The sequence below is a fragment of the Temnothorax longispinosus genome, chromosome 8 (assembly GCF_030848805.1).
Source record: "Temnothorax longispinosus isolate EJ_2023e chromosome 8, Tlon_JGU_v1, whole genome shotgun sequence".
Taxonomy (NCBI): Eukaryota; Metazoa; Arthropoda; class Insecta; order Hymenoptera; family Formicidae; genus Temnothorax; species Temnothorax longispinosus.
The window spans coordinates 20,619,283-20,644,679 of NC_092365.1; the positions used below are offsets into that span (position 1 = coordinate 20,619,283).

Sequence of the window (25,397 nt, forward strand, 5' to 3'; positions counted from 1 at the left end):
CCGAGCGGGAAAATTATACGCATCACGGTACTTCCTTATTTGTCTCGCTACTTGGCGCGGATATACGCTTCGCGATATTTTAACGCCACTCTGACATAAACGATGCACAGATCATTTTAACAAAAAACAAAGGGGGGAAAAGGGACACCTATTGGCAAATTTCTTCTTCATTGTCATCGTAAATCAAAATTATTTGTCTAACGCTTCGCGAGACACGTGTACACCCAGTGCTCCATGCACGTATATTCCGTATATAGGTTGAAAGATCCCAGTTCATACATACTTCAAAAGTTGTTGCGTAACTGTAGAAGTCTGCGACCGCTTACTTTGAGTAGATAGGCATTTTCTCGCGTGGCAAAACACCGGCTTATTAATCCGCAAACATGTAGCCTCAAAGATTTGAGATCCACGAGAGCGCACGAGCGATCAAATCTCGATAACGCTTGATATCACCAGCTGAGAAGTGTCGCCGCTGTCTTAAAGCAATCCAAATTCGAAATTGCTGTCGTAACGGCAGGGCCAACAAGAGAATAACTTTCTTTCAGGCCCTTGATCGGCTGGTGATGGCCGAAGCCGACAGCGAGGCCGCCCTGAGGAGCAAACGGACGATCGGCATTCTACGACAGCTCTTCCCCGATATTTCCCAGGTGAGCAGTCGTGATACGTGTGAATGTCAGAGAAATCCTGCAGAAGGCCAGGACTGGACTGACAACGCCGAGCGGCGTTTTAAGTAGGCGAGGCTGTACATAAATTATCATCGCAGATTATATACCTCGCACGACAAACACTATCAAGGAGCAATACGACACGTCCTTGAGCGATTAGCATTCGGGCAGAAATGCACTAAGAACTTTTGACACTCATCGCCGACACTAGGACTTTTTGCTTTCGTCTTGATCTTTGTAGATCTGTGCCGTAAAGAAAAAAAAGCGGTATTCGCTGAAGCCTTTACATTCTTAACGAGAAAGTAACGCATACGATTTGAGAGGCAGCCAACGGCATTAGCCAATATACTACCCTTTGCTCATTCACTCGTACGCTCACGTATGGATCGATTTGTTTCGATCTCATTCTATACGGGTTTATTTCGCATGAAGAGAGCGGAAGCGAATTCGTTATGTGTTCGCGCTTGCAAAAAGAAAATAATCGCGCTTCCGTCGATCCGTTAACTACACGAGATTTCTCGAGTTCTCGTTTTTCCCTTTTTTTTTCCGAATCCTCGCCTCGATCTCGTGCCAGTTATACAATGAGAATTTTCATGAGATCTCCACAAACGTTATTAGGGGGAAGTTTCATTACGGCCTCTGAACAAAAAATTGCGCAGTGCGAGGTAATCGTTCGTCGACAGAATAAGAGAAGCTCCCTACCTATAAAAGACTAAACATTCTCGGGAAAGTTCCTTTCTTGCGTGTGAAATTCCTTCTGGCCGCGCTGCCTATTGAATTGTTCACGAATAACTTCCTAATTTGACTAATAATGCGCTATGCGATTTTTTTTGTCTCGTTAGGAAATGGCTTCCTCGGCGCGTCGGCCAGCGACGGCCGGCCTTCTCTCGCATGCGGTTGCATGTGCGTGCACATGCACGACAATAACGATTGATTTAGTAACGAACCTCGCAGAATAGCGTTGAGTTTAGTTATTCCGCATTGCCGCGAAGTTGCGGTTTGCGCGAGCCGGACGATCGTTTTCGCGAAGGAATGTCGAAATTTCTCCGGTTGTAGCGTCCCTCGAATGATTGGACGAGTGTGCACGACAAAATTAACGACGGTCTCACGAAATGAGACGGTGGGTCCTCTCGGGTTTTACGGAATATAACTGCATTTCAGGACACTCTTGTCTTTTAATTCTGTTTTTGTATTTAAAGTTGGATCGTAAAAATTTCATGGGAGATACCTGCTCCATTGAGCGCCGAGCTATTATGTAAAAGCGCTGAACCTTATTTCCTATGACTTATACAGCGCCTTTGAAAGGAAAACCCGGTATTAAGAGATAATATGATAAAACATAATGTATCAATCATACTTAAGCACAGCATCGATCAATCGCACATTCATTATTAAACGGACGATTGATCAGATTAATCGAAAAGATCCTCCGACAGACCGGAAGCAACGTAAGTTTCACATCATTCATAGATAAAAAAAACTATCAACGATCACTGCCATGGGTCGATCGATATCATACCATCACGGCCGCAAAGCAAAGCGATGTCTTGAAGCCCGAGTAAAAAAAAAATAAAAACAGGAGGATCGAGCTATCGCCACGCTGCAAGGTTGTCCAAGCTAAGGCCTGTTGTTTTCTAGAGAATCGAAGAAAAAGTCAACTCTATTATCGCGGAAGTCATTCGCGTCCTTGGCCCGGTCATCCTCCGTAATGTTCTTGGCGGTGGCGGCGGCGGCGCCGGTGGCGGCGGCGGCGGCACGTCCACAGGAGTCCAGAGGGACGACGACGGCACAAGCGTAGTAGGCATGTCGCCCTTCGGAGATGACGATGAGGACGACGAGTCGTCGGCGACCGCCTCGAACGGTTCCAAAGTGTCGATCTCTCTGCCGACGTTTCCGCCCGACGTGGAGGAGATAACGGTGACACAGAGCAGAGACAACATTATCTCTACGACGACCACTGCAGCGACGCCAGGAACAATATCAACAACAGTATCACTGTCAGAAAACGAGGTCACCACTACGCTGTGACTGTTTGATCAGCAGCTCGGTAAAAGTTTCGAGGTCATAACCTTGAGGAATCCTCATCAAGGAATGCAGAATGCCTCGCAGAATGCCTTTACCGCGCATTCAGGACTGCCGCGGCACGCACGTTGCCTTTGTGTGCTAAATTAATCCACTGGGGTACTCGAGAAAACGAGGATCGAATCGATCGGCCGGCCACTCGATCGACCACTCAGATCTCGAAGGATCTAATGTGAAACCGCTAAGTTATACCGCGCAACCAGGACTGCCGCGGTTGCGCACGTTTTTTCGTACATTGCTAACTGTTTTTTTTTTTCGTCATCGTGTCTGCTATTTATCTAGCCATTAATCGATTAATAATGTTGTATTGGCAACTTATGCCGCCACGATCCATTATTGCGATCTTACTCTATACTAGACGTACAGAGAGTCCACCAGAAAATTTTATTCTACTGGTTCTGGGTCTTTTCCGTCCTGTTATTTCAGTTATCTGTTCGTGTCTCTCGTCTGCAATTCATGCTATACATGTGTATATGTTTTTATATATATATTCGCAGAACTCATTCAAAAACTATATACTGCGTCTATCCAAACTCTCACTTCTTCGTCATCTAACTCGGACATAAATGCAACATCAGATTTTAGTTTTTATCGTCTCGCGTTTTTCTTCCCTCATATGACGCCGAGACCATTTTTCAACTGCCAGATAATTTTTTTCATTGTGGTTTACGGGTCTTGAAGTTCGTCTCGAGAAAAATCTTTTCATCAACTAGTCTTCTTCGATCTTTCGCTCTGTCATCTCTATTTTCAGTACGCTAATTACGTTTCAGTTATTTGTTGCCGCAGGTAAATCAGTCTAGCCCGCTAACAATCTTGAAAAATACCTTGCTTATTATACGTTTCTTATGTAATACCTGCAGGATTATTGCAGAGATGTAAGACTTATTTAAATAGTATTTACATAGATTATCTGTAATCAATGATCCGATACTCAGCTTTTTCTTTGAATTGAATCATTGGCTATTACGTGACACATCCGAGACAGTACAATCTAACATAAAAGTCTAACATATATTTGTTGAAAACATTCTGTACAACTTGTAATTAATGCTATTTTTGTCGCTTGACTATGCATGTTACAAATTTTATAACGTATCTGTCTTATTTGTTTATAATTTGCATGTTATGTGTTTCATTCTTACGTAAAATTAAAATTTATGTAGCTACTCCGAAAGACTCCGAAGGGTAAATATGATATTAATCATTCTTGCTTTAGCTGTGTGGTGCACGAAAAATCTCGATCGAAAAGTTAAATTTACGCAACAGAACGGAAGTTATATACGTCATGAATAATTTATAGGAATGCTGGAATATTACGTGGATCTAACTACACTTTATAGACCCTGAAATTATGCAAGTGGCCTACTTGTCGATCGCGATTTTTTTGTGCACCTCTTCTCGTCGAAGGAATCAATAATGATCAATGATTAATAATCCGAAGTCATTAACAATCTGTGTCACAATATATTTATCTCGTATGAGTGTCGCTTACGCTACGAAACGCAGTACGCACGTAATAAAAATGATGAAACGAATAAAATTACTCTTTGTTCGTTCCGGGGCAAAAAAGTTCGCGCGGGGCATCGCGATTTATCGCTCGATCCTTGTCAGCCATAGGTAACATTTTTTTACAGGACGTGAACCCGGAATCGGAGAATCGAGTGAACGAGATCGGCTCGGAGTCGCAGAACAACGAGGTGCGAGTGCAATTCGCGGACGAAGTGCCGAGCGAAAATTCGCCGCAGGAGCTGACGCCATTGGATGAGACCGAGACACAGGAGGAGGACGAGAACAGGGACAAGAGATTCCTCTTTGGTTTCGGCGGCAATGCCGGCGGTGGCGCCGGGTCGGGCAACTTCCTCTTCGACATTATCAGGGTGAGTCGCGGTATCGAGTCTAGATGTACTTCTCTTTGATAACGCTTGCGTGAAAAATGGAGAACGGAATCGCGCCCGAAGAAAAGACTACGAGAGGATGTGATAAGGAAAAGCTAAAGGAGGCTCGCTGTTGCGTCGTTAACGGTGCGCGCCGCGATCAATCTCGGATAGTCGGATATACACTTGATATTCCAGTAACGAGCGAGTTAACCGCAAGGTCTGCATCTAGCTGCAGACAGCGGTGAAAGTGAGGCAACCGAATTGCCTTTAGCCGCGCCACCGCACCATCTGGTTACTGTTCCAAGGTTCCTGACCTAGGCACGATCGGGCCTCGCGATAGAATTACCTTAGTCAAGATTCTCGTCGACCGGAGCCGGTGTCCTTGATTAAAGTCCACCGCGAATCCGCGATTTTATATGTGGGACGAGATAGAGAGATGCCGCGAGTTAATTAAACCGGGAATTAACGATAATGGAAAAATAGATCGGGTAATTTTACCATGATTACAAATATCATTTGTGGTCGAATCAGTTTTAATCCTTCGTAGTCCAACTTGAGTCAATGTGATCCACACTCATTTGGATCTAAATATCAGCTAAATGCCTAGCTTAAAGTGAGGCTTGGTCCGCCATCTACAAGAGTTTGAAGTATCTTCTATAGGTAGAAACCGTGTTAATCATGTACTTGTTCACGATTTTTTTTTTTAACATGTTGCCATTTGATTTCTCACAAAACCGCAGTTGTTTTATATTCTAGAATGTTCAAGATATGTTCCAAAATTATTTAAACTCGATCGGACCGATACCATTAAAATGGCAACCATTAAAAATCGACTGGGTCAATACGACCCAGTGTGACTACCGCGGGATTCTAGAGAAGTGTGACTACGAAGGGTTAATCTTTATTACGAAGAAATACTTTGTATATACTTATTAGACTGTATACAGCTTTCAAGTTTTTTTTTATAAAAAAGATTTCTAATTAAGAATTGAGAGTAAATCAGTATCAAATATTCAATAATTACAGTGTGTACAATCATTAACGTTATAAAAGATACGCGTCGACGTTTAAGAATTAGGGCTCATACGCAATGAGAAGAATAAAAAACAAAGAATTAAACATAGAGAGAATTCGTAGTCGCATCTTTTTTCAACACGGTCTTCTCTCTTTTTTCAAGACACGGAATTTTCTCCATGTTTAATTCCTTGTTCCTTATAAAGCGGAGAGCACACACTTCTGCACAACGCATAATGCGTAAGCATATTAAGAAAATTGATTGGTCCATATACATGTGCATAAGGAAATAGACCAATCAATTTTCTTATGCTTATGCATTATGCGTCATGCAAAATTCTGTGTTTCCCGCTTTATATTCCTTTTATTGTGCACGAGTCCTTAAAGATCTATCCAGACAAACTTGCATAGCGTATAAACATAAGCAAATTGATTGGTCTATATACATGTGCATAAAAAAATGGGCCAATCCATCTCTTTATGCTGTTTATGCATATGCTTATACACCTATGCAAGTTTTGTCTGGATAGACCTTAAGGTAGGTGCGCGAGGTGTCGCAAGATACCGCTAGATTGCGCATCGAGGTATAACAGGATTTTTGCGAGAGCGTTCTGCGGTCAGTAGGATGCGATTTATAGGTGACTCGTGACGAGCCGATGAGAGATGTCGCGGTGTGGAGAAATGAAACTGTAACCTAACCTGATTATCTCTTCCCCTTATACCCCCTTGTCCCCTATACCGGGAGCTCTCGCTGGTCCCAAACGGAGAGTTTATTTACCGCGGCATCTTTAATTTTTGCATTAAATCTCGTTATTCGTTATCTTAAAGAAATACTTTTTGTTGAAACTAGTATTGATGACGGAAATCACTCGTACCACAATATACATATTTCTTCACCATTGTATTATTTAGTTAATTTAGTATACTTAAAATGTATACTTAAAAATTTAGTATACTTAAAAAAGTTAAATTTTAATTATATAATTTTAAATTATTTTAATAAATTTATTTCAATTTTAATTGAATTTTTGAATTTAAAAAGAATTTGTTGCATTGATAAATTGTTGTCCTAATAAGTCTAACTGTGCCGGACGTGCCGGACGTAAATCATTATTTTCCGTCGCATGTACATTTTCCCGTGGTAAATGGATTGTGCGTGTTGTGTCGTCGCGTGGAGGTGCGTGAACAATAACGGTGTGGAAAACCAACGACACACTCGGCGACCGGTTTTTTTTTCTACTCGCAGCGTCTATATCGGCGAAACGAGTTTTTCGCCGACGGGACAGATGCAATCACGCGAAAATCGAGTCACCGTTTCCAATGGCCGCTCTCTGTCACCGTTATCCACTTTCCTGGCAAAAAGACGTTATTACGAGCGATTCGAAGCGATTCTAGACCGGTCGGTCGCGCCGCGACCCTTCACCGTTCGCCGATTGAGAAAACGAGAAACTCGCTACGTGACTGACACTTCATTTGTTCTCGCCGCGGATATCCATACCTGTTAATGAGCGACGAATTATGCCAGATTATGCCAGAGATACCTTGCCCTCTTATTTTCATTTACAAAAACAAATTATATCTTATATGGATTTCACTTGAAATTTGCAGCAAGATTTTAACGGTTGAGAAATAGAATTGACATTTAGCATTTAGCATTTAATTATGGCATGAAATTAGACGGAAAGAGTTTAACGATCGTGAAGTGATGTTTACGGACGGATTTAATTGGGACGTAAAATAATTAATCGGAGATGATAATTATTCGGAGATAATTAGTCGGAACGATATATAATAAATAAAGAGGCGGCTTTTTGAAGGTATCTGGTAGTAATTTTTTCCAATGACATTTTAGACCGCGCGACATCGCAATCGGTCAACAACAGGCTTTCAACTATTGCGGCGTGCATATTTATATGTGCAAAGTTCATATGAAGAAATGGTACACGCAATACCGCTATAACGACATCGACGCTCTCGCTCGTTGATATCGAACCGGCTTTCCTTCCACGTATAACCTTCGCCCGCCAGAGACACACGTGTCGTTAAGCAAATAATTCCTCTCCATTTTTCACGACGGCAAGACGAACCGAACTGCGTCTCTGATAAAATTCACCGGCGGTGATCGAGCGACCATCCCCCCAGGCTCCTCCCGGAGGGCCCCACCTCGTTGCAATCAACGGCGCTTTTTTAACGAACCACTTTCCAGCCATCATTGCAGGACGTTCCAGAGGATATCGCGCGGAGAGTTCCGCCGGGAGAGATAGCGATCTCTCGCGCGCGATATCGCGCGCGGGAGGCGGACGACCGGCGGAAAATGTGAGCGAGAGAAACGCGATTCTTCCAGCAAGGGGGCAAGGGGGCAAGAGAGCGCCAAAGTAAACGAAACGTTCTCGTCTCTGTTCTCGTTTAGCAAGCGGCCGACGGGGCGGCAAGAGCGGCGGGCACGGTGTACCGTGTCGTGGCCGGTACACAGAGCCTCGGGCTCGGGCTAAGCGCCTCGCGCGACGTGGGCCCGGCCGCCCCAGCTGCCGCCAACCCCGCCGGCGGTACTGGCACCCCGACGTCCGGCGCACCCTCGACCGCCGCCCCAGGAGCCGGCATTCTACCACCGGTACGCCAAATCCTTCCGACACGCCTAAGTGTCCGCCGACAGAGTATACGGCGACTGCGCTTCTTCGATCGGGCCCGATAACGCCGGATGCTCTCGCATACGACATACTTTTAGAGAGCATCGATCGTTCGGCTCGACACTTTCATAACAGAGAGTCCGTCGAACGATCTATGTTCGCTCTGAAAGCCGAGGAAAACGATCGTCGGCATCGGAGTGGGCACGCTGTGCGCTTTGTCGCTTCGCGCAAGAAGACATGACGCATAATGTGCATTGTGTCGTGAATGGACGAGCGTTTTCTTCTATTTGTCAATGTGAGACAGTGGACGGTTGGTGCTGCACGCATATATCACCAATCGAATTTATCGGGTTCGCTCACTAACTCTCTTTCTTTCTCTCACTGCATCTATCTCATTCTACTAATAAATATATGCACTGTAAATGACTTCTCTTTTTCTTCTTCTCCCCCCCCCCTCTTTCTCTCTCTCCTTCTCTCTACTTTTATACTTTTTTCATTTCATAATCATTTTCAGCATGTCGTACGTCTTCCAATCGCATGAAAAATCGATATTCATCTCCGGTTTTATTATTGATAACTTAAAGATACGGTTTTAAAGTCCAAGTAATTTTCTGTAAAAAAAAAAGTATTATTTTATCGCTACTACCATATGCATTCATTTTTGCAACGTTTCACACAATCGCGCGCTATATGCAAAAGTAGTAAAAAGTGCACTCTCTTCATATCCAGCCTGCAATTACGTTGTCTTAATCGTTATCTTTTTAACCATTCCGTCGCGCAAACTCTTCTCTAATCGCAAAATCTCGCTCGCATTGTAAACGCACCTTATCTTTATCCGCATGCCGCACTTTTCCACATATACGCATCACTCTCGACTTGGTTGCGCGACGTCCCTTCGAATCTTCCGACTTACTTTCTAATCAATGACTTAATTCCTTGCGACGACTTATTCTGAACAGACTACCGACACTCTTCCTGTCTGGCATCTTTCTCTTCTTCCTCACACACCGTTTCTCCTTCCTTTATATACAAAGCATCTTACCTGCAGATCTTGCCTGTCTCGCTGCGCATGAATTGCATATCAAGATCTCTAATATACCTGTTGTATATGCGTATACGTGTACATGTTTGAAAGTAATGCAACAAGTTCTCTAATCTGTCGTTTTCCTTTGTACAAAACTATCTTCTTCATTCGCTGTACGACTTCTTTTGTATCCACGCACTTTTTTACACGTCTAATGTTGCAACGAGGTCTTGCCATGTAATCTGTACAAATTGCGCATCCTTAACTCCTAACTAGATTGTTACTCTATAAATTCCTATCGCAAATATAGAGTTGAAGTACAACTAGTTGACTAAAACGAGTAATATATTTGCACAATATATTCGGCTTGCATTAAAAAATGTTACTAATAGAGTCATCACGATACACGAACATCTACGCATAAAAAAGACTATAGTGTATTTTAGACGTCTCTAATCTTTCGATATCTTAAAGAAAATAATTTGCACTCAGCGACATTTAAAAGATTTAGTAATTAGGAACATAATGTGATTCGTAAAAATCCTTAATTGCCCAATTCAATTGTTCTCTTCAACTCTGGAATATTTACCGGATAATTTTGCCCCATTCATCTCCAAATCTCCCATCTTGTTCCACCCGGCCAACGGTCCCGACGCAACGCTGACAACCACCGACTAAAACTTGAGAGACTTTTTTTTTATATGGCGTACTGACCGGCTGATGGACAAGGCCGATTCACTCGGGATTTGGCGGCCGCACCATTGATCAGTGCCGATTCTCTCGTTGTTGTGATCTTCGTACTCGTCCACTGCACCGTAATATCTAGCGGCCCGTAGTTGTATCTTGTTCCATCGTATTTTTGGACGCACTGGAGTAAAAACGCACGCAGAGTTTAGTCGGCAGACGAATCGGTTGCCGAGAAATAACGATAATATCGGATCTTTCGAAACGTAAAGAGCGAACAATGCTTTAACGATTGTTTACCGAGAAGCCGGAGATTTTCCCGTCGCGACGGAACCGGTTTGTCTGCCAGGCGGAGATCTGCAATCTCGTAGATATTGTAAATTTGGTAATTGGTCCACGCTCGGTGTATACAAGCTCGATGCGCTCGTAACTAGAGAATTCGCCTCTGAACGCCAAAGATATTTACATTACGTTGCGCTGCGAATTGCTAGATACGGGACGTATCATCGAGAGCCGATCGTGGACGTATGATTTATCCTGTTGTCACCATTGGGTACTTGGCGATTTCACCTTTTCATGGTGCACGCGCAGGGTGTCCATATAGAAATCCTTAAGCCGGATGTCGATCCACGACAGATCGCTCCGCGGGATCGCCCTTCGCTCAAGAGCATATAGCCTCGTGTAATTCTCAAGCTGGGTGAGAAAAAAAAAAGAAAGACGTATGGACACCCTGCAGACGAAGCCTCGAGTAATTACGAGCCGAAGGAGCGCACGTAAGGATCGTAGCAGCAAGATCGATGGATCGTATGTCGTAGCCGCAAGTAGGAATAAGGATGTGAGAGCACCGTAGTGTCGGGAGCGCTGGAGTTGGACGTGGAGCTGCAATACACACCGCAATTTTATATATCCCCCAACAAACAAACAAACAAACAAAAGTATTGTAATTAATTCCTGTAATATTTGTAATACTCGCTTCCGCCGCGCGTCCCGGAGTCCATCCGAAACGCGAAAGTTTCCGTACCACGGCGAGAGGCTCATCCCCTCTGCTTGCCCAGATACCGACTAACGCCGACGGATCTCTGTCGTCTTTCCAGCTGGTGGCCGGAAGCGGAAGTAACCAGCTGGGCGACTCTTCGGGCAGCCCCGAACACGGAAAGGCGGACGAGCATGAGGCCGTACCCGGCCCAGTCACCAGGTTCTTCGTCATCGCTAATCGAGGACTCTCGAATCTCGTTCAGGATCTCATACTCGTGAGTATATAGATGATATTTTTACACTTTCACCGATCGCTAATCGTATCTTTCATTTACGAACGTGACAGATTTGTAAAGTAAAATCTAGCTTCCGCGCAACCCGAATTTTATCTCGCGACCCTAATTAATAATAACCACACGTGCGAGTTATTGCTCTGCTTGATATTATTAATATTTTTCTTGTCATGCAATAAAAACGATACAAGTACTTTCTATAAGTGTCGGATATTCAGTGTCTGAAGGAAATAAATAGATTAAATTGGAATAAAAAATAAACTAGAATGTGACTGTGGAGATATAAATATTTAGACATTTCAACGTTTATATTCTCAAGGAGAATGTATATCATACCGGTCAATTCTTGCGCGCAGTGGGAGGGATAATTGGTGATCGATAGTCGTGCGCCGTCACAGTTCAGAGTTAGTGTTAACAATGTGATCATATGCGATTACTTAACATATTTTGAAAGACATCTGCGTCAATCCGGTACATACTACAAGGAGGCATAGCGGGGAGCCTTACTCTTTACTCGACCGGACGTCGATTACAGATTTCAAGATTTTAATGACTCAGCTGGCCAGGCGAAAGTAAACCGCGTGACGAAACATCGAACTATGTCGAAGAGCGTTTGATTAATAGATGTCAAATTGGATATAATCTCGTTAGAGACAATTGTGTTAGAATTAAATCTAACGATATAATTTATTTGGAAATTGCAAGAATCCAATTCCGGCATATGCGTACGTAACCGGCGCAAACGATTGCGTACGTCTCTGACGTACATTACTTGTTCATATCTCTATTTCATTATCTACAGGAAAACCGCGAGCGATTTCAACATCGGTTTAGAAGCAGGAAAAGAATTAGAAATTTTTCATTTCTCAGGAATCACGGCGTTCATGGTTCACCGCGTGAAATTTGCGAAGCCTCGCGCTACAAACCCAATAAAAGAGGTTCAAACAAACGCGAATATGAAAAACTTAATATTGCACGTGACGTAATTCCGATTGCGATTCCGCGATAAGCAATCCAATTTGTCGTCGCAACTGACTGCATTTGTCGACACGCGATAATTGCTATTCGCAAACGGATTTGTTTCTTTAACGGATTTGCGAAGTGAAATTCGCGTCGTGGTTTCTTATGTAAAATTGCGAAATTAATTAAAACATCGACGAAACGCGCAACAAAGCATTGACGCAAAGCGCAAAATTTTGTCTTTCAATAAAGAGATATCAACTTGCAATTTGGTCGGATAATTATTAAATGATATATGAAGTGTTCAACGCTCTGTGACGAATCGCATTAAAAGTCCATTTGGAAATTGGCAAAAAAGATCATGGATGAAAAATGAGACACACGGTGTTAATCAGATTTGAAACATACCGCACGCGGGAATAGATAAATGGCGCGATGGAATTTCATAAAGCATCCTTAAAACTCGGAAATTAAAGAGACAATTTAATTAGTCTGTCATAATATTTTGCGGAACAAGCTTATGGCATAACACTTTATTAAGGTCGAGTGTTGCGGCGTAAGGCCGCGTTACCTCAATCGGTTGCGATTGTTGATTAAAAGCCGCTCGTAGAGCGGCGATCGGGAGATAAAGGCTTCACGGTGGTCAGTCACGTGTTCGACTGCGCCGAAAGTCGAACAAGCGTAGCGCCGCGACGCGTCGCGTCGCGTCGCGTCGTTTCAGATATAAACCGGGCCATTACGCAAGCACGCCGTCGGGATCGATGGAAAGTAAAAATGTAAGCGACTTTCTCTATGAAATAGCGCGTCCATTTGCCAGCTGCAACTTATGCAAGAGCCGATCCCGGCACGCAAGATCGCCAGAGGCGACGACTGGCCGCGGCTACTACCATCGAAATCGCGTGCTTTTTCCTTGTGCTATACGCGCTTTGTGCGCGGACAACTGCCCTACATTTTAATGTATCACAAAGGATCTCGTGTACTAACCGACGGCGAAAACTTGGCTTCGCGAAAGTACGCGAATTTTCTATATCTTTCCGCATTTTCTTTTGCATCCGCTAGAAACCACAATTTCAAAAAAGATGAATAAATATACATGAATTGGAGACGTATGTATGGATTTTGAAAGTTGCCTGATTTCAGCAATATGGAAAGTTTACTCCGCAGTGTTTAATTTGCATCTCATAAATGCGGAAAGATACGAAACGGGTTGAATCTATTTCTATGACGTGACAGACATCAAAGAGGAAGAATTAAGATGAGAAAGAACTGACATTTATTACTCGCGATATATCTCATGCCGAGCGCGCGAGTGGCGCTTTCACTTTACGATTTAATCAATTTTAAGCTCGTAAAATATGAATGCAGTAGGCTGTAGCTGATTGGACATTGTCCAGCTAGGAGATTATTCAGATTATTCATCTCGCACCGTCCGAACGGTTCTCAACCTGCGGACAGCGTGTGATAAATGATCTCTAAACGATATATATATCGCGATAGAATAGAATTTCGCTGTTTTGCGATCATTAACATCTATTTTTCTTATTAGGATAGGATCATTATCATCATTATAACATAATAATTGACTTCTCGATCTACGATCTAAATTATATTGCGACCGACGAAGAATCGCAGCGCGTGTTTTGCAATATAATTGATCGATTATAATTTATTAATTGATAGAATATTAATGATAGTCCGAGCAACATCACTTAGGCCATTAAAATATAACAGCCGGAACTAAACTAGCTCAGATCATGCACGATCACGCGAGGATTTTTTTTATTCATTTTACGGTACGATCCACTATGATTTTTTAAACCAATGATTTTTACGCTCGTAACACTCGGAATTGCCGCGCGAAGCGTGGAAAATGATTCACCTTAGATCATCTGATTGACGTAACCACGACGTTTATTCTTGCTCGGTCATTTGTTACTTCCGTATAATGACTTACGGATTTTGTAATCAGTTAATAGCAGATAATCATAGTTATTATCGGAGATATTAATACGTATACAATAATCACGTATACAAGAAGAGACAGTCTAACGATAAAATGAATTTTTATTTAATTAATCGCTATTAATTTTATTCCTTTAATTTAATTTAATTTTATTTTATTTTATTCTATTAAATAAATTAAATTTTTATTTTTTATACTTTTATTAGCAACAAAGGCGTAATTGTTAATAAGATGTGATTGTTTTTTACAGTAGTATTTATGGAAGACAATTATAAATATTGAAGAGAGAAAATACTGAAAAGAGGAAATAATACTAATTAATTCGCTATTCTTACATCATCACAAGTTCGCCATAATGTTGTTTACAAAAGTGAAACAAAAAATGTATGTAATTCATGAAAGACTTTAATCACCTAAGCTGAGACGCATTACTAATATTATTAACGTAATAAAAATTTGCTTTCCATTTGGATTAATTCTGAGACAATGAATTAAAAAATATTTATTTATAAATATTCTAAGCTTAACAGAGCACGGAGATCAATTAAGCAACAAACGCAAATTATTTTCTTAAAGCTTTTTCCTTTAAAGCTGAATAATGAAAGCTGTACGTAAGGTAAATGTACCAATGTCTGGACATTTTCATCATTTTAATCCTTAAATAAGTTACAACGCGAATTAAAATCAAAGAATCAAAGATAATAATATTTTTCTTATATTATATTTTTATCTTTGATTTTAATTCGCGTTATACTTATTTAAAAACTAAAGTGATAAAGGTGTCCAGACATTAGATCTTAAGTGTCCCGGCACATTTACCTTATATAGAAGAAAAAGAGACAAAATAATATTTAGATATATATATAAAGCAAATTGCATTGAAGTCGATCAATGCCGACAACAAGATATAGCGTGTAACAAAGTAAATATAAAAAGAATAATATATTAATTAATAACAGTATCAAGAGTGCATAAATTATCTTACGAAATTTATAGATAGCGGAAACACCGGTTTTACGTGTATTACAGTCACAGACTGAAATCACCTCTTAGATTATATATAACTATGTTATGTCTGCAAAGAAATCGTGTAGCGTAAGTAATGTAAATTAGGATTTTGCGGCAACCGATCGACTGTGCAACGGCAGAAAGCCGTGATCGGACAAAGAGCGCGGAGAGAAAGGAAAGAGATCCTGAAACACACTATTGTGCGCCGACCGCCGCGATTCTTTCTTTTCGCGCCGCGTCTCGCGACAGTTATAATTGTTTTATTATACCGCAATTTGTGCGGCACGTTAATAAATTCTCTCGTGCGAGGCGTTTTGCCTCGCGAGGAGCGTCCGCCGCGCCGGTTCGAAAGCGTTCACGCTTCGTGCGTCGCGCGGAATTCTCCGATCCGCTAAACTCTTTTGCGCGTCGCGATTTTGCGCGATTAAACGAAGACGCGAGCAAAACAGGAAGGAGTTTGAAGGAGTTTTACGTTGTCCGCGAAACACGCAACATAACGCTCGGGTTTTTTTTCCCCTCTCAAATTGACTCTTGAAAGTTTTTCCCCATAAATGTTAAATAATATAATTTAAAAAAATTAAAAAGATTGCGATGGGTGAGAAAAATAGATTATTTGAGGAATTTAAACACTGCTTTGTCCTAGAAACAAATATCGGATATAATGCGTAGTAATCGGCAGAAGAGATCGTCGGATCATACGCGAATACTCAAATATTTAATTGCCCGATTGCAATCGATCAATTTGTTTTTAATTTGCAGCGTCTGGCGGCCACGAGCGAGCGCTTCGTCAACTTCAAGGCGCGATTGATCACCTCCATCATCTAAGATCTCACTCGAGGACTGGGATGAGGAAGCACAAGAAGAGGAGCTCCGCCGGCGTTGGTATCGCCACGCGGAGGCACCATCGCCGAGCCGCCTTTGCCAATAGGAGCACGGGTACGACGTTGGCAACAAAACCAGTCTCACGGTGTTGCCCCCTTGTCCCTGAGATCCTGAACTCAATTCCTTCGTCGATGGCCGTCGAGCTTTTCGCGAAAATACAAGACACTTCGCCGCCAAACGCATTCCCCCCTAAGCGATCGACTCAATTCCGTTCGACCTCGTTCACTCCGCTGTCTAATTCCCTTATGTTTCCAGTTTCCATCTACTTCTCACTCTCTGTCTCTTTTTCTTTCATTCTTTTCTATTTCTCCCCACTCTGCACTTCTGTTATATTTTCATCTTTTAATAAAAATTAGAATAACGATAACGATTAATAAAGAAATTTCCGTAAACGATCGTCGTTTTAGGACGATCAAAAGTTTAATCGTTACGGCGTGGCTCGTGCCGCCATGGTACGATGGAAGCACATCGAGAGAGAGAGAGAGAGAGACAGTGAAACTGTAAAATCATTTTGCATTTGTGATACGACACGCTCTCCGTTTTGACAGTTCGAACGAAATGATTTATGCACCAACGACCACGGGTTGAAAATTTCTCCGCGAGCGCTCTCTCGAATAGCAGAGAGTCATACCTCGGCTAAAAATATTTCAATTCGCGCTTAAAGTAAGAATAAATAATCTATTTTTTTATTTAAAAGGTATATGATACGGAAGGCTTATGGTTTTTAACAGGGGTAAAAGACGCGTGCTAATAAAGGATCGAAGAACAAAGTCAAATATTTTTCCCTTCGATTGTTCACGCGCGAACGATACGTTTCAATTGATCGTCGTCGAGCATGAGACAAATAAGATACTTGTACATAGCTCATCTCCGGAATACAATAGTGCCAGGCAGTCATTGTTTCTATCCATTTGTGTTTCTACCACTGCTTTCTTATCTAATTCTCTCCCATACCTGCATTTCTCTCCTCCCTGAAAATTGCGGTGACGTAATAAAACTTGTGAAATTTAGACAATTTAAATACGTTAAACACTGTTAATTAGAGAGAGTGTGAAACCAAAATCTTTCTTGGTACGTGCTTTAGCCGATACAGCTTGTGGAAGCCTGTCACCGCAGTGAACTATCGGAGAAAAAGATTTTTCCCTTCTTGGATTTTCTCGATGCGGGAAAATCCAATAAGTGATACAATTTAACAAATGTAATGTCAGTATGTGAAACTCGGCGTTTCTCGTCCTTATACCGAGCGTATTATTTCTCTATGTAAAGCGTCCCTGTTGTTTTTTGTAGTGCAAATAAATATTATTATAATAAGAAACGAGTCGTGTGTTTTTTTAACTTTACGTATACGTATAGAAGTTTTTAACATGTTACAATGTGAAATATATACGAATATTGAAATATATATACGCATATACATATATGTATATAAGCATTATTTGAAAACGCATCACTGATTTATTAGAAATTTTTTTCTGGTACAAAAATATAATTAGAAAAATATTGATATAAATATTAATAAAATTGACAAAGTTTACTAGGCTCTAATAGAATTTGCGGATCCGCGCAACAAAATGTAATACTATGATAATATTATGCACAAAACGTAGTAGATAATAGTTATTCGTTACTATTATCTTATTCGATTCCTAATTTTACAAGTGAAGTATCGTGCAATATACACGAATTATCGTATCGTGTTTATAATTCATTTTAAAGCCGTATATAATATAACCACTTGATAATGCATCGTATTAAAATATTCACTACTATTAACCCGAGAACTATTGTTTCTCTATAGAAATCATTTGAAGAAAATTTTGCCATTTGTATGAGTGTTTTACAATAAATTTAACTTTGTTTCTATTATAAAAATCGAGAATTTTAGATAAACAATACTCAAGAAACAAATACTGATTTTTCTCTTGATAATATGGCAAAATATATTTTCGAAACTCTAAACGCGCGCTGTTTCATATAATTTCATATAATACAATATTTATGTGATTTTATATAATACAATATTCATGTGATTTCATATAATACAATATTCATGTGATACAAAAATTGAACGTTTATGTCGCGTATAGAATTAGATCCACAGTGCAGACATTTACCATTTCGTAAGACAACAGTTCAATATCACTAACAATTGTATAGTTTTACGATCTTACGACATCTCTATCAATATTTCATCATTGATTCTGGACTCTGCTTTCCGTTTTTTGTTCCTCGATCGTCAAATCTGCGTCGAGTTCATATTCCGAAATCTCGCAAGAGTCCCAACGGTATAGCTATGATGGTGAAGTTACAGACGGTGATTCCTCTTCCGGGATACCTACGTAAATTGGATCACCCAAGCGGACCATTCCGTTTGGTCCTCGTAGTCCAAGATGAATTCCCATAACTGGACTGTCGCCAACTGAGGGTCGAATCTGCGGATCGGTTATCTGTCTGTAACTGTGCAAAACAGATTTCTCATCATTAGCAGAACGAAACACTAACTAAATATTTCTTACAATACATTTTGTGCAAAATATTTTGTGTGTGGTTTCCTTTTTTACCGTTATATTTATGTTGCAATGTTTAACGATATCTTACATATTATTTTAAAACTATATATATATTTTTAATATACATATGTACCTTTTCAAAGTCTTCAAAGGCTCCGTATTGGCGTGTTTCGTGCCGGTTTCTGGATCTATCGTAGTGAAGATACATCTTGTACAGGGTCTAACGTTTCTCATAATCACGTTCCCAATCTTTACCCAATCCCATTTATCTTCTTCGTAAGCAGTGGCACCCTTGACCACGAAATTCATGCGAAATTGCTGCGGCGTGACTGGTTCGTCCAGTCGGCTATTAAGGTCTGCTACTGAAGCTGCGTTGATCAGACTGTAGCTTGTTTCATCTGGATAGGCTCCCTATTGAGACATTTTTTTCAGTTTTTATTTGGCTAACTAAATAAAAACTAAGGCTAACTAAATGAAATAATTTGTAAATAAATTACTAATCGTAATGAAATAGTTCTCTATAATTAAATCAAGATTAATATATATTTATAAATATATCTATATATTAATATATTTATAATTATAATCATATATAATTATAATAATATTTTTATGTATTATGACTCTCCTCCTTATGTTATATTAAATGACGTTATATAACGATTTTCTTCCTTTGCACCAATCAACGTGATAGATTTATTATATCGAGATGTTATTTGTCATTGCAATAGTAATGTCAGTGACAGATGCACGACGCAAGAAAACCAAGTTAGTCAACTTCGTTAAAGCGGAGTGCATAGCGCGAAGTTAAAGAGCGATCATTCCGTTAGAAACGTCTCTGAGGAACAATTGCAATGGCTAGAAGATTGTTAAGACATTCAAAAACATAAATAGTGAAACGCGTACAAATAAAGAAAGTAATCATATTGAATATAATCGTACATCTTTATTGTTACAAAAGAATACTTACCATGTCTACTGGTTGTTCTAATGGAAAGACGTTATGATTTCTCTGTCTCACTTGTCTCACCGGTCGCTCTAATGGATAATAGACTAGCCTAAGACCGGTATCCTCCTGGAGAAGGTAGCGTGACAGCCATCTGGCAACTTCCTCACCACAATCACGCGCCGGTACCGCTTGACCCCACACAGCAACTCGGAAACCTTTGCCGCGGAGTTGCGCAAGATCCACCGACACCAACATCATGCCTGGAGCGCGAAGCGTAAGCACAGAACCGGAAATACTAGGTGATACCTTCAACATTGCAAGAAGACTATGGATGAGAGATTCCCTAGTTAGGAATTAGCAACTATTAGCTTGATTTTTAATTGAACAAGTAAAATATGTAACAATGGAAGGAAAACACGGCTGAGTGATCGTGTTTACAGCGCGTATCGATCAGTTGCTTCGATCTACGTTCGGTAGAACATATATCTAAATGCTCAATAACTCCTTTATTAATTTATCTTTCGTCTATTGCAAAGTATCGTGATTTATATAACATATCGTAGCTTTATAACGCAATATACAATAATTCAACGTACAATGAGTTGAATGAGTACAATGAGAATATTAGATAATATAAAAATTTAAAATAATTAGTTATACATAAAATAATTGGAAATAATTACTCTATAACTCTATATTCTCTCTTTCTTATAGAATTAGAGGAAATTAATTCCGCAGCTTCTTACATTGACCATTTTGGGTAGCTGTCTGCCAGTGAGAAACCGGCCCTCGAGATCGATGACGAGCAATGTCCGATCTCTCAACCAACCGGACTTCAATCCCAACGTCGTGCATTCCATCTCTGTCATACGAACTGGGCCGAGTGATTTGACCGGGTACACGACCATATCGCTCAGTTCTCCGACTTTTCGCCACTTCGACGGTGGTTGAGGCTTTTGTTTTCTGTTCCACCACCACCAGATGAAGAAGACCGCCGTGCCGACGCCCACGGCGGCAGTTGTGACGTATGTAAGTCGCGTTCTGTCTGAGAACATATAAAAAATAAAATACAAATTACCATGTTATACAAAGAATTAAAAAAGAGTCTGATTTTATGTATAATGTAAATTCTCTTTTTATATCCTATTACATCAATTTGTAATTGTTCGGATTAACAGTTCCGTAATAAATAAGCGGTTCTGTAATATTGTCCGAGAGATCACTTGATTTACTTCTCAAGCGAAATGTTCGATGAACGTGATCGATCACTTAAAAAGTCGTGTACTCTTTCTTTTCCCGTAACAAAAATTAGGTCCGCGCTGTATAACCGGTTTTATGAGTTCCGGAAACGTTTCATAAAATGGGCATTAAACGAGGTCATCTGGTCATTTACCGTAATGACGATTAAATTGCGATGTGTACTTACTCGTTAAAAGAAGGTGGAAGATGACGAAAGTAATTTTAATTGCAAAACACATACGAGTTCCGATGCGCGTGCGTGCGATATCGTAGGACGAAAAATTGGGCTCTGTATTAAAAAAAAGAGAATATGGGCGCGTCTTTATATATTTTAAGACGCGAGATATATGAGATGCGATATACATTTTTGTTGTTTCGCGCTCTTTTTGTGCAGTAAGTACATATTCCCCGTAATGTAATGATATGCATACGTGCGAGATCGGTTAACGCGTACGCGATACAAGTGCAACGAGGCGCAACGAGCCGCATATAATGCAGAGTTCGTAGAATATTCTTTCTGTGAAGTTTCCAATATCTCTTCACCTAACAGCATAAACTCTTTTGTTAAGAGTAACATCCATTTTCAGTTATAGGTAAGTGACTGCTCGCGGAGACCCGTTAATTTATGTGCTAAATAACTTGCTAATTAACACTCTGCATGCAAATCACGTTGGTTCACTGTTTCTTTGGTCGCACTGCGCTTTAAATGATATCAAAATATTGCATATATTATAAATTGCAATGGGCAATTTACGCGATGCAAAATTATAATATAAATTTTGAAGTTTAAAAATAAAAGGACGCATGTCAAATTTTCATAATACGAGGAAAGTGTTCACATGCCGTCGAATTTTCTAATGAGTGAAAATATATGTACAGCGTCTGAAACCTAAATTTCTTTATCTTTATCGTATCGATAAAAAAAGATTTCAAAACTCAATGTGTCTTCCAAAACAAGCAATAATCGCTTTCAAATTATAAAATAGCATGTCACTTCTGTAAAGCAGATAGACGATTAAAAAATGCTGAGTAACGATAACCAACTCTAAAAATAACTCAAATTTTTCATGTGAGCAACTGGCTGGACAAGAGAGGAACGATATCTTTATTTTTGTTAACATACTATGTATTAACTACTGCAGTACTCAATTTCCTGGAAATCGAGAGAAACGCTTGATAACGGAAAGATACGGTAAGAGGTGCATGACAGCAGGTGCTGTCGTCCGAGTAACGTGGTCTTCATACGAATGACATGCATGTCGATTCGTCACGAGATGGCCTTCTCGAACGAATAAGAAGCAACAAAGTATGAATAAAAACAACTTATCTTCGTTTCAGGCTATCCATAATTTTGTTTTGCAAATTAACGTATGTATTTTTCAAGTGGTGCGTCGCAAGCAAAATATTTTATCGTACGACATGTGTTTGTAAAGTTAAATTTTTATTCCCGACTGCTGCAAAGGTTGACAAGAAACAGGAGTAGCATTCATAATACCGAAATCGAATCGATTGTTACTTTAGTTCTCGGCAACTAAAATACAATTTAAATAATTTTTACAATATAACATTTATTAATTTTAAGCATTTGTTAATTTACAATATAATTTGATATCAACTTTCATTCATAAATTTTTGACTATAAATAGAACGACAAACGTGTATTATTCGATCTCTCTATTCGGGGGAACACTTTCTCTTCTATAAAAAGGGGAATTCCCCTATTGTGGGCTTCTATGTAGGGGGGGATCGCGAACCCTTCTCGGAATCAATACCGCAAGAAACGTATAGCTGTCCCTTTAACGTTCAAGCATAACTAACTTGATCACTTCGTCTCAACTTAACAAGATTAAATTAAATTAAATTTACGAATTGTTGATAATTATTTATTTGAATGAGGTAAGAGCATATTACGTAATCGAAATTACGTAATCATAATAATTAATTAATAATAATGTTTCTATTACAACAATTGATAAATAATACTCGATAATTGACAGTCAAACAAAATATAGGATAGTTTTTACTATAATTGCTAACAGTAAATTGCACGTTTCAATAATATATTTAATGGCAAAGTACAGCTATCGATCGTAAGAGGAATAAGACTGGTAGGAACGGAATATGTCTGTCTTTCATAGTAAATGTGCCGTGCGAAACGTCGGATTCCATGTAGTCATTCCCCAAGTTATAATACTTTTCCACTCTTACGCCTTTCTGGAATGTTAGCTGTATATTTACACTGATTTTACTAATTGTGAGTATATATCTCATCGGTAACGTGTGTAAATAAAAACATATTTCTTATCTTACGTTACAAATTATTATAATTTGAACTTCTAAACTATATTTCAAACTTTAATACAAAACAATAAAATATCATAAAATATAAAAATATTTTCTACGTTATACGCACATATTATATGCAATCCATTATATAGTTCATTAATTTTACTAATTAAAAAATTTTACCGACTGCATCATGAGATATTAAAAAGATGTTAAAAAATTTATTCTTTAAGATAAAGATATTATATACCAATATCTTGGAATTTCTCTCTTCGCTCTCTTCTCCGTTTTTGACCTTGATTTACTTGGAGCAATTTATCATTACCAATTTATATTAATAAGCAACATCACGAGCGTCACAAGTTCTAAAGTTCCTTATCTTATTCTGTGTTCCATCCACTTTTCTCTCTCTCTCTCTCTCTCTCTCTCTCTCTCTCTCTCTTTGTTTCTTTGTTTTATAATTTATTATATCATCTATTAGATATTTGAATTTTTCACTAACATCTTTTCACATATTATCCTTGATAATATAATATAATTCATACTATTAATAATCATTTAATCAATCTGAAATATAAATATAAATGAAATATAAATCAAAATATTCCTGTATTTAAAAAAATGGCCTTTTCAGCGTTTGTCTGGATTTTTATTGTTGCACTTCCATCTGCATCCGCTTCATATCAGGTTTCATTTTTGATTTACATAATTTCTTATCATATTTTCTTTCATTCTTTATCAGTCTTAGTACATTGGCCTGTTCTCAATTCGGACTTATTCAACCGGTGCTTATTCCTCTCGAAACAAAGATCGACCGAAGAGAAATCTTATATCAGTTGCGAAGTACTTTTCACAAATAAAAACATATGATTGCGGCAATTATTGCAAACAATACTAAACGTAAACTAAAGTAAATATTTACCCATGGTCACCGCCAAGATGGACAACAAAGTCACTATAAGCCGAAGCGACTCTGCAGAGTGCAGACGATCGCGGCCTCAGGAACAATCCTCAGCAAGAATTTTCACCGATTCCTTGGGGGACCGTCCGGGGACCGTTCCCGAGGGATCGACCGACGAACCTCGTCTCTTCGCAGTCTTTGCGGCACTGAATCGAGCTTCACCGGCTTCACGTGCACATCACGACCATCTCCTTTCCTGTGACGTAGACACCGTTATTTATTCGTGTTACGTTCTGCTATCTCCTTCCACCATTATAGTCACACAGCCAGTGTAGTCGTCGGCGCGTCGACATACGCGAAGCAGAGGGTATCAATGTGGTCTGTGGTCTGCGGAGAGCGCGGAGACTGGCGGAGACCGTCGTCCAGAGAGTCCAGAATTAGAACGCGGCTTTCTACAGGCGTGGATCCGTGGGTGGCACATGCGCAAGGTCCGCTACGGTCGGTGTCGCTCTGGTCCGGTCCGGGTTGGAATAGGAAGACCCTTAAATAGGAACAGAAAGATACCACTTGGGTTTTATTTTTTAAAAGTAGTTGCACAACAATTATTTTTCAAAGCAATGTACTTTTAACTATATGGTTAAGAAAAATAATAGAAATAGAGTTAATACTTTTTTTAAAGCAAAAAATAATTGGTATATTGAAAAGTCTATATAAATACAAAGTCAAATAATAGCACACACTTAAAGGCGCCAGACTATTATAAGAGGTTGCTGTTATACTGCACGCATCGAAAAATGAATATTTTACGAGATATTTCATATTTTATATTAAAAGTATCATGACAAAATTTAAAATATCTCAGGAAGTCCTTAATGAAAAAGCTTTATTATAGTGTTTTGAAAACGTCTTGACAAGAGCTGCAAGAATATGTAATAAAAAATGGAGATTCCATTTAGGAAAACATGGATCACATTGACCTGGCCTTAAAAAAATCGCTCAAAGTCAATTCCATATTTTTATCATGTGTCCCCCTTAATATCTTACAACTTTTATCTAAAACATTTTTCCATATCTAAAGCTGTTTCTGAGATCCAGAGGGCTGAGTCAAGCTTTAGAGATATAATAAGAGGTATAATAACTATAATTATATTTAAAATATATAATTGTCTATATTGTGTTTTTTTCTGTTTAGAATGTGCTCTATTGTGTAAAGCAGCGGAAAATCAAAAAGTTGAGCAAGCCATTAAAACTTGGCTGAGATGATACAATTTAACAAATGTAATGTCGTCAGCATGTAAAACTGTCGTGTTTCTCGTCCTTGTATCGAGCGTATTATTTCTCTATGTAAAGCGTCCCTGTTGTTTTTTGTAGCGCTAATAAATATTATTATAATAAGAAACGAGTCGTGTGTTTTTTTAACTTTACGTATACCAGATAGAAGTTTTTAACATGTTACAA

General features: G+C 39.5%; 2 protein-coding genes and 1 long non-coding RNA gene across 8 annotated transcripts in view; 1 reads left to right on the forward strand and 2 right to left on the reverse strand.

The window, feature by feature from the left end:
- Positions 1–17,369, forward strand: part of LOC139818446 (uncharacterized) — a 94,590-nt gene extending 77,221 nt beyond the window's left edge. For 2 of the 5 annotated variants that reach the window (XM_071787162.1, XM_071787161.1), the window contains exons 3-7: positions 546–647; positions 4,382–4,624; positions 8,049–8,249; positions 11,068–11,223; positions 15,932–17,369. In XM_071787162.1, the coding sequence (XP_071643263.1) occupies positions 546–647; positions 4,382–4,624; positions 8,049–8,249; positions 11,068–11,223; positions 15,932–15,997 (768 nt within the window). In that variant the 3' untranslated portion in view covers positions 15,998–17,369. The remainder of the gene's footprint in view (positions 1–545; positions 648–4,381; positions 4,625–8,048; positions 8,250–11,067; positions 11,224–15,931) is intronic. The other 3 variants (XM_071787164.1, XM_071787163.1, XM_071787165.1) reach the window with 2 other exon arrangements.
- A 715-nt stretch (positions 17,370–18,084) lies between these two features.
- On the reverse strand, positions 18,085–25,293 carry LOC139818445 (mitochondrial amidoxime-reducing component 1-like). Of its 2 annotated transcripts, XM_071787160.1 has the most exons (5): positions 23,961–25,293; positions 20,260–20,558; positions 19,535–19,819; positions 18,698–18,975; positions 18,085–18,511 (listed from the first exon to the last, which is right to left on the reverse strand). In XM_071787160.1, exons 1-5 carry the CDS (start codon positions 23,962–23,964, stop codon positions 18,346–18,348), a joined length of 1,032 nt encoding a protein of 343 aa, XP_071643261.1. In that variant the 5' UTR covers positions 23,965–25,293; the 3' UTR covers positions 18,085–18,345. The 2 variants fall into 2 exon arrangements, with proteins under 2 accessions (XP_071643261.1, XP_071643260.1); XM_071787159.1 differs by lacking the exon at positions 23,961–25,293 and having other exon boundaries at positions 20,260–20,568.
- LOC139818449 (uncharacterized) lies at positions 22,301–23,954 on the reverse strand. Its single transcript, XR_011733432.1, has 2 exons — positions 23,289–23,954; positions 22,301–22,966 (listed from the first exon to the last, which is right to left on the reverse strand). It is a non-coding gene; the product is annotated as an uncharacterized lncRNA (long non-coding RNA).
- Positions 25,294–25,397: the final 104 nt, after the last annotated feature.

What these genes read in the sequence shown, in the direction of transcription:
- LOC139818445 (XM_071787159.1), bottom strand. Translation starts at nt 20,568, where the DNA reads ATGTTCTCAGACAGAACGCGACTTACATACGTCACAACTGCCGCCGTG. An exon ending in TAGAACAACCAGTAGACATG is followed by an intron (nt 18,976 to 19,534) that starts GTAAGTATTCTT and finishes ATGTCTCAATAG; the next exon opens with GGAGCCTATCCAGATGAAAC. An exon ending in CCTTTGAAGACTTTGAAAAG is followed by an intron (nt 18,512 to 18,697) that starts GTACATATGTAT and finishes TGTTTTGCACAG; the next exon opens with TTACAGACAGATAACCGATC.